The sequence below is a fragment of the Typopeltis vanoorti genome, chromosome 2, assembly GCF_054136105.1.
Source record: "Typopeltis vanoorti isolate ZY-2024b chromosome 2, IOZ_Tvanoo_1.0, whole genome shotgun sequence".
Taxonomy (NCBI): Eukaryota; Metazoa; Arthropoda; class Arachnida; order Uropygi; family Thelyphonidae; genus Typopeltis; species Typopeltis vanoorti.
The window spans coordinates 28,210,988-28,228,601 of NC_143550.1; the positions used below are offsets into that span (position 1 = coordinate 28,210,988).

The 17,614-nt window shown below is 35.3% G+C and overlaps 1 protein-coding gene across 4 annotated transcripts in view; it reads right to left on the reverse strand.

The window, feature by feature from the left end:
- Positions 1-17,614, reverse strand: part of Pfrx (6-phosphofructo-2-kinase/fructose-2,6-biphosphatase) — a 512,820-nt gene that overhangs the window by 398,175 nt on the left and 97,031 nt on the right. For all 4 annotated transcript variants that reach the window (XR_016549397.1, XR_016549395.1, XM_090404174.1 and 1 more), the window contains exons 2-3: positions 13,701-13,826; positions 5,685-5,781 (exon numbers count right to left, since the gene is read on the reverse strand). Coding sequence is in view for 2 of the 4 variants with exons in the window: in XM_090404174.1 (XP_090260300.1) it covers positions 5,685-5,781; positions 13,701-13,826 (223 nt within the window). In the remaining 2 variants the exon portion in view is untranslated. The remainder of the gene's footprint in view (positions 1-5,684; positions 5,782-13,700; positions 13,827-17,614) is intronic.

Below are 17,614 nucleotides of genomic sequence, written 5' to 3' on the forward strand. Positions count from 1 at the left end.
CATAATTAATACGTAAAAATATTCAGAATTTTTAATATGATTATTTTTACAAGTTTTTTTTTAGATATGTGGCAAGTAGAAGGAAGAATGATCATAATAAAATGATGTTAATGGATGAAAATGGTAGAATGGTAACTGCTGCAGAAGACATTGTTGAGGTATTCAGTAATTAATTCATAAGGGTGTTTCATCCTGATCAGGGTGAAATCAGGGGAAAATTAAGTGTAGAGGACATAGGAGAGGATGGCTTAATTGTGAGTGAGCAGGAGGTATTTGAGGAAATAAATAACCTTGATGTCAATAAGGCAATAGGATTTGATGACATATCACCATGCATTTCATGGGAATGTTCCAGGGAATTGATAGCAACATTGGCATGCCTGTTTAATAAGAGTCTTGCAACAGCACACGTTCCAAGGGAGTGGAAGGAGGGTAAAATTGTTCCACTTAAAGGTGGTGATAAAGCTGCAGCTTCAAATTATAGGCCAATCTGTATTATCTGGAGCTGTGGTGAAGATGCTGGAGAGATTGGTGAGAAATAGGACACAGAAATGGGTTGATAACAGCAGTATTCTCTGTGGTTATCAGCATGAGTTTGTTAAAGGGAGATATGTTTTGTTGACTTACTTATGTATTATAACATGGTGAAAAATGCCTTGGACAGGGAAGATAGGTATACAGTGGTGTACTTGGACTTTGCAAAAGCTTTTGATAGACTGTCACACAACAAAACTGTTAAATAAATTGAAGCAGATAGGATTGGATAACAGACTTCTGAATTGGATCAGTGACTGGCTGTCAGATAGGCATCAGAAAGTTGTATATGGGGTTGCAGTATCCCGAAAGAGGAAGGTCACTAGTGGTGTACCACATGGGTCAGTTTTGGGACCAATGTTGTTAAATTTGTATGTTAATGAGATTGGGATGCGTTTAACTAGTGATATGCAGCTGTTTGCAGATGATACAAAATTGGGGAGAACAATGCAGAGTCAAGCAGATGTTATGGCATTATAGAAGGACTTGAATAGATTGCATGAGTGGGCAGGTAAGTGGAACTATCAGTTCAATGTTTCAAAGTGTAAGGTTTTGAGATTTGGTAAGCAATGATGGGATGAAAAGTATATACTTAGTGGCAAAACTTTAAAGGAAGTAGAGGAGATGAGAGATCTAGGAGTGATGGTGGACAAGGACCTGAAATTCAAGGAACACATTGCACAAGTTGTGAAGACATCACATTGGATAATGACAATGATGTAGATGACCCCGACATGCAGAAATAGAGAGGTTATGATGCTATTGTATAAGGCCTCATATGGATTACTGTGCACAGATCTGGCCAGGTTTTTATGGTGATGAGGATATGTTGGAAAGGATCCAGAGAAGATTCGCAAAGGTGGTCAATGGTCTTTGGAATGTGGAATACATGGACAGATTGAAAGAATGCAAGTTGCAAGCCTTGTGAATAGGAGGAAGGGGTGTGTGTGGGGGGGAGAATGACTGAGACATATAAGCTAGTCATGGGTTGTTATGAGGTTGACGTGGAAGAGATTTTTCATAGAATGGGGGGGGGGGGGGGGTAGAACAAGAGGCAACCACTGGAATCTGTATAAGGAGGGTGCGAGCAGAGGATTAAGGAGAAGGTTCTTTGCATGGAGTGTGATTGGCGAGTGGAATGCATTGCCTGAGTGTGTTGTGAATGTAGACACGCTGAATCAGTTTAAGGTATGGTTGGATAAGCATTGCAATAGTGTACCTCCACAGTGAGTCTCAGACTCCATGGAGGTCAGATGATATAATAATAATAATTCATCGATGAAAACAAAGTCAGTTCCAAAAATGTAAATGTAAATTTTAATTCGTGACTGTCTAAAAGAGTGGAAAAGTATTGTCTACTGATGGTCAAGAATCTTTTCTCAAAATTGTAAAGAGTAGCTCACACATAGCAAGCTATAATATGATATATAAAACATAATATAATATGAACACTTGCATATAGGATTTAAATATTATTTGAATATCAATGAGCCTTGTGATCTGTTATCACACACGCTCACTAACATCAGGAGCTTTGGGAATACAAAGAATGCTATCACTAGCAAACACAAACAGGGCAAAAATTACTACCATTAGATCTGAATACCCAAATTCTGTGGGGATGAAGAAGTGGTACAAAGGATCTGGAGGTGAATGACAAAGATTGTTGCAAGCCTATAGAATGAGAATAGACTGGCAGTCTGTGGGCTTCAAAAACTAGCTGAAAGGTGAAAAAGAAGAGGCATGATAGAAGCATATAAGTTGTTAAACAGGATTTATAGGATTGAAACTGAAGACTTTTTTTCAGCACATGACAGGATGGGAGAGAACGAGGCATCATCCATGGAAATTGTGTAAGAGCATGGTTAGCAAAGATGTCATGACTAAATTTTTTACTTGGAGGGAGGTGAGTAGATAGAATGGATTGCCAGAGGTGGTTGTGAGTGCTTTATCAGTGAATGAGTTCAAGGAGGGGTATGATAGGTATTGTGTGAATAATGGATATCCTACGATGAATCTTCTGACTCCATGGAAATAACTGTTTATAATAATAATAATAATAATAATATGCAAGGTTTTTCTGTTTGTTTGTTTTGTTTAAACATTATCTTTATTACATTTTATTAACTTTTTTGATTCTTTGGATATTAGTTACTCCACTCACTCACATTTAAGTTCAAAACTAATTTCAAACACTTAAGTCTCTCTCTCAACTGCCTGCCTGCAGTGTTTAACTGCCATAATAAAATATCTTTTAAGTTGAAAAAAAAAAAAAACCAAGGCATTTTGTTTATTAATTATCTTGAAAAGGGTAAAACAATAACTGGAGAATATTATTCTGATCTTTTAACCAGACTAAACGAAGAAATTCATGAGAAAAGACCTGGTTTGCAAAAGAAAAAAATCATCTTTCATCAGGACAATGCACATGCCCACAAAGTGTTTTGGCAATGGGAAAATTAAGGGATCTATACTATGATTTGTTGGAACACCCTATTCCCCAGATGTAGATGGGTATTTTGCAGATCTTGAGAACCACTACAGGGACGGTATAATGGCACTGGAGCATCGCAAGAATAAGTGTATTAGTCTTAAGGGAGATTATGTTGAAAAATAAAAATAATTTTGAAATTATAAATTCGTTAGGCCAAGAACTTTTTAGACCACCCTCACATACATACATACATACATACATGTATGTATGTATATGTGTGTGTGAAAACATGGAATACATGAGTAAGCATATTATATGCAAAATTCATTAGCAATCTTTTTTGCGATATTAATCAAAAAATTAATCAACAGTCAAGGTTTCTTTTTGAATAAAATTCTTCACATTTAAAGAATTAATTATAAATTTTATTGCCTGAAGAAATAACTGGTCCAATAAATTAAACTTCACAATTAAAAATAAAAGGAAAACAACTACATTTTTGGTTACAGCATTATTACACTAAAATATACTTATGATTACAAAATAGAAAGCAGTTAAATTAAGTATGAATAAGTTTAATTCAATACTGTAAAGCATCTGAATTACAAAGATTATCCACACTACCTGCTAGCCAGCTCACAGAACTATACTGTTGTCATAACCTGGAATGGAGGTGCTGCTGGACTTCTTCAGATTACCAGTCCACCTCCAGCTCCTATGAGCATCACAATAAAATGCAGAAAGGCAGAAGCTCTGCTAACACATGAATGAATGGAAAGGAGGGAATTAGAGAGACAGAGAAAAAGGGTAGGAACACTGCGTTTTCTGTAAACCTAACAAAGGTTCTCTCCCATTCCAGATCCCAAATCATGGTTATTTATTTTAAAAAAAAATGCTGCGTAAGGTTCAACACTGAATTAAAAATTGAAATGTTCTGCTGCCTCTGGAGAGGACCAGTCCACCCAAAGAAAACATAAGCATGTATTATAAGCACACTAATCTGCACATTAAATTTTATTTATTCATTCAATCAGAATAAGATTTTCATTTTAAGACAAACAGCTGAGAAATCATTGGAATATAACAAGGATCTGTATTTAAGTTTCGTAAATCTGAAAAAGGCATATGACAAGATGCCAAGAGAAAAGCTGTTTAACATGCTACAGTAATATGGTGTAAATGGGACATTACGTAGAGAAATACATAATCTATATCTGAGTTGCAAGTCAGCAGTTAGAATGGAAGAGGATACAGGAAGACAGTTTCATGTTAAATCAGGTGTGAAACAAGGGTGTTCATTATCCCCTCTGTTATTCATCATCTATATGGATCACATTATGAAGGAAAGTGGTATTAAATCTGATATCAAAATTGGAGATGTTAGTCTCAGCTCTTCACTTTATGCATATAATGTTATACTTCAAAATAAACCCAGTACAAGTCTGCAGGATTCCCTAACTGAACAGAATAATTTGGTATAAAAAGCAGCAATAAAAAGACAATGAAAATAAGCAGAAACATTGAAAACACGAACTGCATCCTGAATGAAGAGCCTACAGAACAAGTAAAACATTTCAGCTATTTAGGCACAATTTTTAGAATATGCCTAAAAAAACAGAATCAGTAAAGCTGGAATGATAGAAAGTCAGCCGAATAAATTTATATGGAATAATTAAGAAATTAGTCAAAACACTAAATTAGCTGCATACAAGACAGCATTCAAACCAGTTTTAACTTATGGATCCAAGATCTGGGTTTGAAATAAAAAGTTTGATCAATGACTGGAGATTATAGAAAGGAGTTCTGAGAAAGATTTGAAGAGTTAACAGATAGCATCCAACAGCTGTATCATGTTAAAATAGAGGATATTATTAATGAACTTGACATTGTGTGCATTCAGGAATGTGTTAGCAGAGCTAATCTCAGGTGGTATGGCCTCTTAAACAGAATGGGAGAGGGAAGGTTAGTAAAACAAGAGTTTTTTTGCTAGGATGGCAGAAACACGAACCAGAGAAAGAAGACCTAGTTCTAGGTGGATTGATACAGTTAGAAATGCCTCAGAAGACAGGCTGATAACATTGTTGTCTTGACAATTGATTAATTTGGAAGAAAATTGTTGACAAAAAGTTGGTAATTATGCACTTTTGTAGTCATATTATCCAAAACCCCCACTTAGGATACATGTCAGGAACGATGATTCTTGTTGAGCTTTCAATAAATGAAATGCTCAAATCAAACATTTTACAGTTGGTTATAAACTAGAATATAAAAAACAAAGTGTGACAATATAGTTACCTCTTGCCATAATCAAAGTTTTAGCCTATAAGTATTGAGGATTCAAAACACCTAGGTGTTACTTATTAAACTTCCAGATGTTTAAACATGTGGAAGTGTAAACTCACTATCACTGAAAGCCACATATCCTCCCTAAGGAGAAAAAAAAAAGTAAAGTATTTTCTTAAGGCTAACTGTAGTAAAGTTAACTGTTTGGAGAATGCAAGACAAAACAGTTTTGCATGTGATTATATTCAATAAAACTGGGATACACTATATTACTGTACACTATCAGTTATCTAAAAACTTAAACATAAGTTTTAATTATGTAAATATCATACTTATGCGCAATTAATCCAATACTGCATAATCACCACTGAAAAATTTCCTAGAGAAAACTGCACCAAAATAAAATTTCAATTTCTAATGAAAATAAACTTACTTGCGAATAGCCATTGCTTCTTTGTTATCTGGACGGAAAAAATCATGGCTTTTGTATGCTTCTGTGGCCTGTCTCCGATATTCTCCAACATTAAATACTGGAAAAACAAAAATAATTCCAAGCTTTATTTCAAACTACCTAGGATATAGTTTGAAACTAGCCAATATATATATATATATATATATTTTTTTTTTTTTTTTTTTGTGAATAACTTCTGCATAAATATATGCATTCATTAACAACACAAAAGTATTTCGTTTTTAAATAATACTTTTTTTTTTAGTAATAATAGGTCCACAAGAGGTCAAAGGACCTATAAGCAAATCAGTGCCGTGTGTAGGGTGCAAATAAATAGGTAAACATGACTTCTCCATTACTTCCACCCTAGTATCACGACCTCTGGGTCTGGCTTCCACTGACGAGACCTCAATAAAGGTCGAAACGGTCTGGGTAGTAGCCCTTCCCTTAATGCATAGCATTATACATGTCCGCAAAGAGATGTGCTTTGCATTATGGGAGATACTAAGACAAGGAGTGATGAGAGCTTGGTCTACCTTTACCATGAGTTGCCTCAGTCCTAAAGATACTTCAGGTGCAAACTTTGTTTGCTTACACTTGGATAAAGGATTAAATTAAATTTATTATAGCCAATGGAAAAAAACTTCCAACAAGTAAATCCATTTTCATTTGCAAAGGATGGCAATTTGTTTAGTAGGCCTCGATGCCAAACATGTTCAAAAGCTATAGAAATGTCAAGAGTAAACAGCACAAGTTTCTCTGAACCATTCCATAGCACGTGTTCAGTGGGTGGGTGAGGTCAGCTGTGAATCTTGAATGGCAGAATCCATACTGCAACTATAAAAACCAACTGCAACATTTGCAACTTTCCAGACTTTTTTCAAGATATTTCTGTTTTCCAACCTACATGCTATGGGTTTAAATTGATGATTGGTAAGCGAGTTGGGAGTGCTTTCATCTCTAGACCAACAATGTCATTTATTTATTTAGCATATGGCTCACACATGAAAAGTGTTACATTACAATAATCATTTATATATATAAACATAATACTTAATAGACATGTGTACTATAATAATAAAGTCATAAAAGAGACACTCAAGAATAGACTACAACTGTATGTCTAGGTTGATTATCCAGTCAACTACACTTTGTGTAGCATGGATGAAGTCTGACAGGTTTCCATTGTATGCATGCTGGGCACATTCTACTGTAATATGATTGATTGTCTGGTGGGATGATCCACAGTCACACCTGGGTGAGGCAATCATGCCCCATTTACAAAGGCGGTCTGCACATCTGCCATGATTGGAGTGGATTCTGTTAGGGGTAGACCAAGTTTTCCAAGGTAGGTCAAAACCTGAAGTGTTGGGTCCACTAATAATGTCATAAAAACTAAAGACATTATGACTTCTGTTTATGTTAAAATTAAAGCCATCATAAGCATACAAATGTCTGCAGCCAAGAACCCATTTTTGGCAAACTGAAAAATATTGATTTATGCCACATCAGCAACTTAGCATTCATTATTCTGGATATTCTGCAGAGAAAATTACACAAAATAGTAGAGATTAAAAAATAAATAAAAATTATTTATATCAACTCTGTGTACCAGAGACAGCAAAAATCAAGGTTAACTAACCTTGATGTTAACCTTCCACTGCATAATGAGATCATTCTGAAGAGCAAGGGGAGGATTTACAGCATTTGTTCCAAAATATGCACACAAATGGAATGAGAAGCCCATAATGAAAATTTAGTTGTATAACCAGAAGATGATTACAGTTAATAAGGATAATTATTTTCTCAGGCATCACCATGTAGCCAAAGATTGAATGTGGAAGGCCTTTATTATCATTCACCCATATTCCACACTTCTTGAATTCATTCACTGATGAAGCAGCCAGAATTCCCTATTCACCACTCACCAAGCAAAAATTTATTCCATAACATTCTTGCTAACTATACATCTACAAAATTTACAGGGGTAACCCTTAGTTCTCTCAATAACTCCAATGTATTGAAAAAAAAAAAAAAAAAACAGCTCCTGAGATACCTGACTCATCTATAGTTTGCTACCTCAAAATGTGACAAACTATTTTGCCATCTTAATACTATGTGGGAGTCTTTCCGGAACCGAAAGTTAATTCCCTTGCATATGCTCCTAATACACATGCTGATATCCCATAGCTTTATTTGCATTCTGCAATATAAGAAACGACTGCAAATTGGAAACAAATGGGGAATAGTGTGGAAATGCTTTGTTCAAAACATCCCTTGACCATCTCCAATGCACTATTATTATCTTTCCCCTCTAAATTCTTATGCCATAGCAATGATTAAAGCTGGCTCCTCGAGTTTGTCATTTACCACTATTCTCACATCAATGTCACACACGACATTGCAACATCTTCACCTGAATCTTCACTCTTGCAAAATGAACACTAATTAATGCAACTATTCTATTTGATTCTGTTACCTCCCTACCATCAGAACTCATAAGTCACCTTTCTATAGTCATTCTTCCTTTTATTCATCACTCTTTAGGATCTATGCCTCATTGGCTAGCTTCATTTCCTAATTAGTTTTGACTTTCTTACAACAGTGGTCACCATTCTTTCCTGTATGGCTCACACATGAAAAAATTCTTGATTCTAAAAATTCTTAATTATTTCTTGATTTATTCAGACACTGGGGAATAGTGTGGTAATGCATTGTTCAAAACACCCCTTGATCATCTCCCATGCACTATTATCATCTTTCCCTCTCTAAATTCTTATGACATAGCAATGATTAAAGCTGACTCCTCAAGTGTGTCATAATCACCTGCTTTGCAATTACACATACATCCCTTCTTTACTGAAAATTCTGCATTCTCTCAGATCAAGACCACATTAATCACTCTTTCAAACTGAAGTCAATGTGGCTATCTGCATTACTGCCAAGTTCTCTGATTCTTTCAGCAGGTTCAGCACTCAAAAACCTCTCCATTACCAAAGGATTACATACTACCACTTCAGGATATTATTCTTAGGAGCTGTATAAATTCCATTTCCTAGCACTTCTTTCCAATCTATGTCCTAGTACTGAAGTCCCATATTCACCTATTCCCATACTCACCTTGTACTTATTATGCTAATTTGCTTATCTATATCATCCATATTCTGTCTTCTATCCCCAGGGCTATAGCAGCAACTAATTAGAGTAACTGACTCTATCCAACCTTCGAAACAATGATCTTTCAATTAACTGAACCCTGCATATCACCCAACTTCTACCATGTAATCATGCTTCAAATATCTGATCCTTCAATTATCAGAACAGTGAGTACTGATAATTGAAGATAAATGTTAAATTATTGTAAATATATCCTGTTGCCTTTTATCTCATGCCAGATAGTTTCAGATGTCTTCTGCATCCCTGTACTCCAACTGAACTGTTCCTTCTATCCTCTCTGAAAATACTATACTCCTTGCAACCCTGTAGCTCTATGTCATCAACTGTTAACTAAGTTTCACTAATACATATAACTTTTGACTAAGTTGAAATAATGAATGCTGCCCTGACACACTTATACCAGATGCTTCTAGCATTAATATACATAAACTGTGGGATCTTCTTGAGTACACATCCATCCTGACACTTCTTCTTCTACTACACGTTATTCCCGCTTCCCATGCAGGGTCCGCATGTTACTTTAGATGCGACTTCTTGTTAGTACTACTCCCAACCGACCCGTCGCCTGGTCTGCCGCTGGGGGGGGGGGTATATTTTTGATTGTAGAGGCATATGTTCATAGGGCTGGTTTGCCTGTTTGCGGGATGAAAAATGCCAGCTAAACTGGCGGAAAAAACCCTACTGACCGCGCCCAAGACCGGCTAACTTGGCTATGCCTGAGGAAGACCCTCAAATTCCTCACGTCTACAACGGGAATCAAACCGGGGACACTCCTTCCCCAGGCATATGGTTGCAAAGCGCAAAGCCACTAGGCTAACACTCCTGCATTTAAATGATATGAGGATTATCTAATTGATCACTGACTGCTCACTTTCTTAAAAGATATCTGCATCTCACTTAAAAAAAATAATATATAAATAATTAATTTCCCTGACTGTCTAAACCATTTCTCACTGTTGTTTGACTCATACATGTCTTCCATCCATCCCACACGATCAGAAACTACACACCATTTCTCCTGCACACAACTTAACTACTGAGTCAAGAAATTATATACTTAATTTAATCCTTTATCCAAGTGTAAGCAAACAAGTTTGCGCCTGAACTATTTTCAGGACTGGGGCAACTCATATAAAGAAGCTAAGACCTCGTATCAATTGCCTTAGTATCCCATAATCACCTTGCAGACTTGTATAATGCTATGCATTATGGGAAGAGTCACTACACAGACCCGTGTGACACCTTTTGGTATTACACAGGTCTCGGTAGTGACCTGTTCGATACTCATATATGAAAATATGACTTCTGCATTACTTCAACCTTAGTATTGCCTCTGGATCTGGCTCCCACTGATGAGACCTCAATAAAGGTTGAAACCGGTCTGGGTAGTGACCCTTCCCATAATGCATGGCATTATATGTGTCTGCAAGTAAATGTGCTTTGCATTATGGGATACTAAGGCAAGTGATGTGAAGTCTTTGCTTCTTTATACAAGTTGCCCCAGACCTGAAAACAGTTCAGGTGCAAACTTGTTTGCTTACACTTGGATAAAGGATTAAACCAAGTATATAATTTCTTGGTATCTTTAATTTATAGTATAACCGAGTGGAAAAACTTCCAATAACTACTTTGTCATTTGTAATCAAGGCCCATTTCAACTTGACTATCATACAAGCATGTACTGAAAAGTTGTGATAATCACCACGAAGGAACTGAGATAGAATCATGTAAATTAAGCATTATTCTACATATTCCCAAGGAAGTGTTATACACTTGTACAATATTGCTGCATCATTTGCAATCCTCTGATATTGCAGTAAATTTTGTTCCTTTCAAGTGTTTCTTTAAATTTGAGAATAGGAAATAGCCAGATGGGTCTAGGTCGGGCAAATAGGGTGGATGATGCAGACATTGAAAGCCCAAGTTGTGTTTTGTCTGTTGGGTTTCATGAGCAGTGTGACCAGGTGTGTTGTCCTGCAAAAGCAACACGCACTGCTCAGTTTCCCACGGCATTTTTCCTTCAGTACCTCATTCAATTCCTTTACAGCTGTTGAATAAACTGCTGCTGTAACAGTTTCACCTTTTTTGAAGTACTTGGTAAGGATTACATCATCTATATCTCAACAGACAATGGTAAGAACCTTCCTGGCTGAATTTTGTGTTTAGAACTTCTTTGGCGGTGGCAAACCTTTGTGTCTCCACCATTGAATGTTGTATAGTGTCTGGGTCATTATAATGAAGCCAATACGAGCCAAAAAATTTGCACATGATTTCTCAAAATGACCCAAAATCCCTTGAGATGACCGCAAACATTCCATCTTTTGGTTGGCATTCAAACATTTGGGGACCCACTTCACTGCGAACTTCTGCATGTCCAGATGTTGGTGGATAATGACCCCAACTCATTCCCTGCATATATCCCCAGTCTTTGCAATGTTTCTGGCTAGTATTCCTCTATCAACAAGAATCATGGCATGCACTGCATCAATATTTTCAGGTATGATTGCTGTGGAAGGACTCCCTGACCTAGGGGTATTTGTTGTCTAAGGGTGACCAGTTTTAAACTTGGCCATCCATCTGGCAACTGTTGGATATGCTGAGCAGTCTCAAACAAAGTTTGGTGAATCACTATGAAGCTAGTAGCATGGACAGGGAGATGGTTGATGGACGAACACTAGAGAGTAGTACATGATAGGGTGGAGTCTAGGAGAATGATGATGACTAGTGGAGAACCTCAGGGTTCAGTACTAGGGCCACTACTCTTTAATTTGTATATCAATGACAAAGGGAAAGATTTAAGAAGGGATTATTCAGTTGCTTGCTGCTGATGCTGAGTTGGGGAAAGCAATAGTTGATAAAGATGATAGATGATGTAGATATCTTGCAGAATTAGATACAAATGTAGATATGTTTGTTTAAAGAACTCTTGATCCTTGCATGCTTTTCTTTACATGCTCCCTGAGATAGTTATCTCTCAAGAACTCAAGAAATTCACTTTCCTTATTCCCAAATGCTATCTCTTCATTCCAATCTATACTGCCATAATTAAAATCACCCATAATAATTACCCTTCCTTTGTTCACTAATCCAAGTTGTTTATACATTTCTTCATCACCACCTTCCACATTCCCAGGCCTATAGCAACATCCAAATAAATATGTCTTCCTCTCAACCTCCCCATTACACCACACTGCCTCATAACCATTGCCACTATTTCCCGTTTCATGTCTACCTTATGTGGACTTAATTCCCCTGCTATCATCCGCAACACTCCCTTCCTGCCCTTTCTATCCTCACGAAAAATGCTGTACCCTACCATTTCTATTTCACCAATTCCTATATATATAGGGATATATAGGAATTGGTGAAATAGAATTTCACCACCATCAACAAAAATTAGGTATAATCAAAACATTGAAAAATAGAGCTTTAAACAAATTAAAAATGATGAAAACAAATGAAAACAATAACTTCAAATCCTATTTAATCAGTTCCTCCAAAATGGTTACTCAAAAAAGATACTGAAGAAAACTTTTAACCCCGTGATAAACCAGAACTAATTACAAAGGGATAGTATTATCCATTCCATACATTGACAATGCATCCAGAAAAATAGCCAAAATATTAAAGGCAGTCAATATCAGAACAGCCTTCAAATCAGTCAACACCTTATAAAGCTTTCTATGCTCCCCCTAAATGCAAAGTTCCATTTTATAAACATCCTGGTATATACAAGATTCTGTGTTCTTGTGGAAAGGTATATATAGATCAGACTGGGAGAAGTTTTGAAATCTGCAACAAAGAACATATAGGCAACGTTGAAAACATAAGGGAAGAAAGAAGGACTTGTAGTGCATATTCCCAAAGAACATCACATGGTAATTACCAAGCACATCCTTCATACCCTACTCAGAAGAGAATTACTTCAGTAGGTTGTTCAAACATTCCTCTGAGGACATTCTCTTTTATGTGTACTAAATATCAAGGAATGATCCTTCACAACATCTGAAAGTCAATAAGTAACATGTTTAACATAAAGGGCCTCTCTTATGCCAGCAATTGCATAGAATTTACACAACTATGTAGAGACTGCACATAACATGCCTAATGATACTTGTGATTAAAACTATCATTCTAGTCTTTTCAACTTATAGATATTAACTGTTGTTGGAAAACATTAAATTTTTGTCAGTTTTTACTTATGTTAAGCAATCTCCTGATGATGCTGTTAGCCATATAGACAGCAAAACATGCAGGAAATACATATAGTATTAAAAAAACTTATATGAGTTAAAACTTGGTGTTTATAGCTAGGTGTCCTCCCACGATGAGTCTTCAGGGATATTTATTATTTGTGATATTTATTATCTGATATTATTATTTGTGACACCTCCTTGGAGGTGTCACAAATAATAATATCAGACCCGCTAATTCACCTTAGTCAAAACAGACCAAGTAAGGTTCCTTGCATCATAGACTGGAATCGAACCCAGGTCTTTCCAACCAAAAGGCTTCATCTATACCGAATGAGCTATGGAGGCTCTCAAATATATATATAATATATTACCTGGGTAAAAAATATTACATATATTTTTGCATAAAAAAGATGTCAATAAAGTAATTATTTTTCTTTAATTGCATTTTTACATTAGGGTTTAAATATTTTCCATAAACTATTCAAATCATTTATTCTATGCACAGTTCTCTGACTTGTACTCAGGCAAAATTACTTTTAGAGTGATAAGTTGTTCGAATAAAATAAGATTTTATGAAATTTAAAATTATCAAACTGCATTCTTGATTAAGTCTTCATATTTTTACCTCTTGTTTTGATGCCAATCCAATTCAAATAATGTGTAAGCTTCTTGGCAATGTAAGTCTTTCCTCGAGCTGGTAGTCCCACCATAGCAATGACATGAGGAAGATTAACATAATTTGTGCGATCTCCTGGAGTAAAAAAATACATAATAATAATAATAATGATAGTAATGAGTAAACAGCTATTTTGAATAAATTTTAAAATAAAGTACTTGACTGCAGTGAGCTTGATCAATAAGATATGTGCATCTGGATTATAATAATGTGATAATTCCACTGTGTATGTGCTTCTTTGTTTTAAAAAATTTTATTTTCAGTATATAGTAAAAAAAAAAACAAAAAAAACAGTCAGATGTTATGGAAAGCATATGAACAAGAAACAATGAGAAAAGCACAGTATTTGGGTGGACAAGCAGTCTAAAATTTGGAGGGGGGGGGGGTATCACAAGCATCAGGCATCAAGCATCAATGAGCATTGGACCCATGGGTCCAATGCTCATTGATGTCTGATGCCTGTTTCACTATTCTTTGCCATTTCTCTCTATCCAGCAAGCTTGTTGCACACTCCCCCTCCTTCACATCATTACCTTACCTGTTCTCTTCTGTTTATACCATTCACTGTATCAAGCATCAAGGTTTTGATCTTCCTACTGTTATTCATTAACAGATATGCACAAAAAGCTTGTTTCCTTCAAATTATTTTCTGCATTAGATTCTCTTTGCAGTTTTACTTTGCTAGACTGTACTTCATTTGTTACCTTTTGCACCATCCAATTCATAGAATATTCTATAATTTGTTCTTTCCAAATTTCCAAAGCCAATATTCATCTCACAGAATCTTTGACCATTACCCACATCCAAGGCTCCAGAAATCCACTTGACCACTTGCCACAGGAGAATGATCAGAGACAAGTCAACTTTTTTACATTTTAAAATGGAAAAAAGTTTACTTTTTTCCATTTTAAAACATTATCACATTCACTGTCAAGTTATTAAACAGAGGTGGCTGCCAAATTAAAGCAGTTTTAATGTCAGGAAGTTGGAAACAAAACTTCTGGATCGGAAATCCTTAATTTGAACACTGTAGCATTCCCTTTTAAATAATCACAAAACTGCAATTTCAGTTGCAGGTTCTCTTTTTTAAAAATCATAAAGTAAATCAATCATCTTCATTTTCTTCTGTCCTTTTACCTCCTTTTCAGGGGATAGAAGAACTTTTTCATTCAGAATTTATTTTTCTTTCTATATAAAAGATTTCATATATTATTATTATTATTATTTGACACCACCAGGGAGTCCAAAGACTCATCAAGGGAGAATGTGCCAACACCATCGAACAATTGGTCCCCTTCTAACTGCACTCAAACCTTCTTAAAAAAAAAAAAAAAAAAAAAAAAAATGTTATTTTCAATAAATAAATTTTTAATCAAATCAATGCATTCAGTTAGTTCAATATTATGTACATATATACTGTACTAGTATATAATAAACCAGCAATTATAAACAAAAAAAATTTAATTGCCATAATCTAATTAAATAAATTAGATTATTACAACACTTTAAGCCAGTGTTTCTCAAAGTGTGGTATACGTACCCCCCCCCCAGGGGAGGGTATGTGAAAGGTCTTCAGGGGGAACATGGCAATTTTCGGCTATGCATCATTAACACATAAAATCATTATATTTCTCAACAAATAGTGCAATTAGAAACAACTGAGATAAAAACGGCACTAATGAATCAGAAACTACTGTATAGACTCGAGCAAAGCCATATGTTGCTGGTGCGACATATGGTTTTGCTTGACACCATCCCATCGTGAACGTGTTAAAACTGAAAAATAATAGTGAATGTGTTTCAGATATTATGGAATTCAGTTGAAGGGAATTAGGATTTCAACTCAACTGTGGCAATGCTAATTTGTTTTTGGTTCGTGCAATCTTTTGTTAATACTGCACCAATCATATGCACTTCTTCATAGCTGCTCTACATATCTCAAGTCTTGTAAATTACTGGTAATATTTACTTGAAATAATGGGAAAGAAGATGAAACTATTTGGGTAAATGACTTTGACGATGCACATAAGGAAACTGTTCTTGATGCCAAAAGTAGCGATAGCGAGTAGGAGCTTCTTGGTAAGTCATACCCATTTTCAGTTTTATTTTGAAAACTTTAGTTTCCGAAAATCCCTGCATATATCTCGCACTACGATTTTTTAGCTTTAATTTTAGGAAAAAAGTGTCAGTTATATTCAAGTAAATACAGCAATTTTTTTTAGCTTTCAAATTCTTAAGTGTGGATCATTGGTTAAAGATTGGATTTATAAAACCCACAAAAGATAGCAATATAGCAAATACAAGTAGCTGTAAGCAACAAGAAAACATTGATACTGAATCTGGATCAAATGAAATTGATAAGGGTATGTCGTCTGACATCTCTAGAGAACCAACTAGGAAGAAGATGAAAAATCTTCGTAAGTACGATATGAATTAGTTGAAATGTGGATTTTCATGGACAGGAAATGAAGAGGAACCTATTCCAAATTTTGTGCTATTAAAAATAACTCATATTTTTTGTTTATATGAACATATAAATTCAAATAAAATAGACAATTACAATGAAATATACTTTATTTATTATCTGATATGGGAGTACTTGGTAATAATGAAAATTTAAGAAGGGGTACACGGATATCTGAAGTTTGAGAAACACTGCTTTAAGTCTTAAAACACTTTAGCAGTTGAGTAGGTGAGCAGTTTGTAATATAGTATCGTCTTAAGCTTATTTTCAAGAGCTCACAACATGAATTAGCTTAGTGTAATTAAATGCTTGAAAATTTTAAGTAACGAAAATGCTTTTTAATACTTAAATTATTGTTTTATGGAGAATTTATATAAATTCACCCTTCATTAGAAAAATAAACAACAGAAAGAACAAAGTGAGTTGTGTTGTGACTTTAAACCAACATTAAAGGAAAGCATATTTCTGTATAATTACCTATACTTTCTGTATATTATTTTATGTTATACAAAAATAAAGTATACCTTGGGCCAGAACAATTTTTTGTGGCTAGTAAATTTAAGTTGCATTCCTAGAGGAGCCCTGCTCATATCTCACAATCACAGAAAGTACTTACGAATATGTATATTTCCAGAAATCACAGCTTTATGGGAAGGCTCACTGATTTACTTTCCCATATCTTGTCCACAGTTTGTAGGTTACTTTTGCTTTTGTCACCCAAGATCTCTTTCGAACTAAATCATGTGTAATATTGCACCCTAAAAACATAAAATTTCTAACATCTTCCAGTTTGTGTCACTGATCTTTATTTGCATTTTCATTCTCTTCTCACCAAATATCATTGTTTTAGTTGTTTTTAAAATGGTCATTATCAACTCATCTCTTTCCTTCTTCACTTAACTTCTTCAATAATGACTGTCATCTATAAATTTTAAACTCCCCCCCCCCATACCGTCAGTTGAAATTGCCTTTATATTATATCCTTTATGACATCTGTTGTTCTTTCTAGCATAATAAATATGCTTGGGGATACTGGGTCTCATTGTCTCATGCTACTTGTTATCCAGAACTGTCTTCCTGTTTCACCACAATTTACCACAGCAGCCTCTGCATCGTTATTGATGTTCTGCAATAGACATGTCAGGGTTCTGTCCACTCCATAACAGCCGAGTACAACCCATGCCTGATCTATACTGAAAGTTAACAAAGCAGGTATTAACATTTTTATTTTTACATAGAGCTTTCTCCACAATTAATCTTGACTGTCTCTTCTAAATTTTGCTTGCTCATCTTCCCAATTTTCTTCCATTAGTTTCCTTATTCTTTCTCCTAACATCTCATAAGTACTTTTCCTGCATGATGTTAGAGCAACTGTCCTGTAATCCTTGCAGTCCGTTTT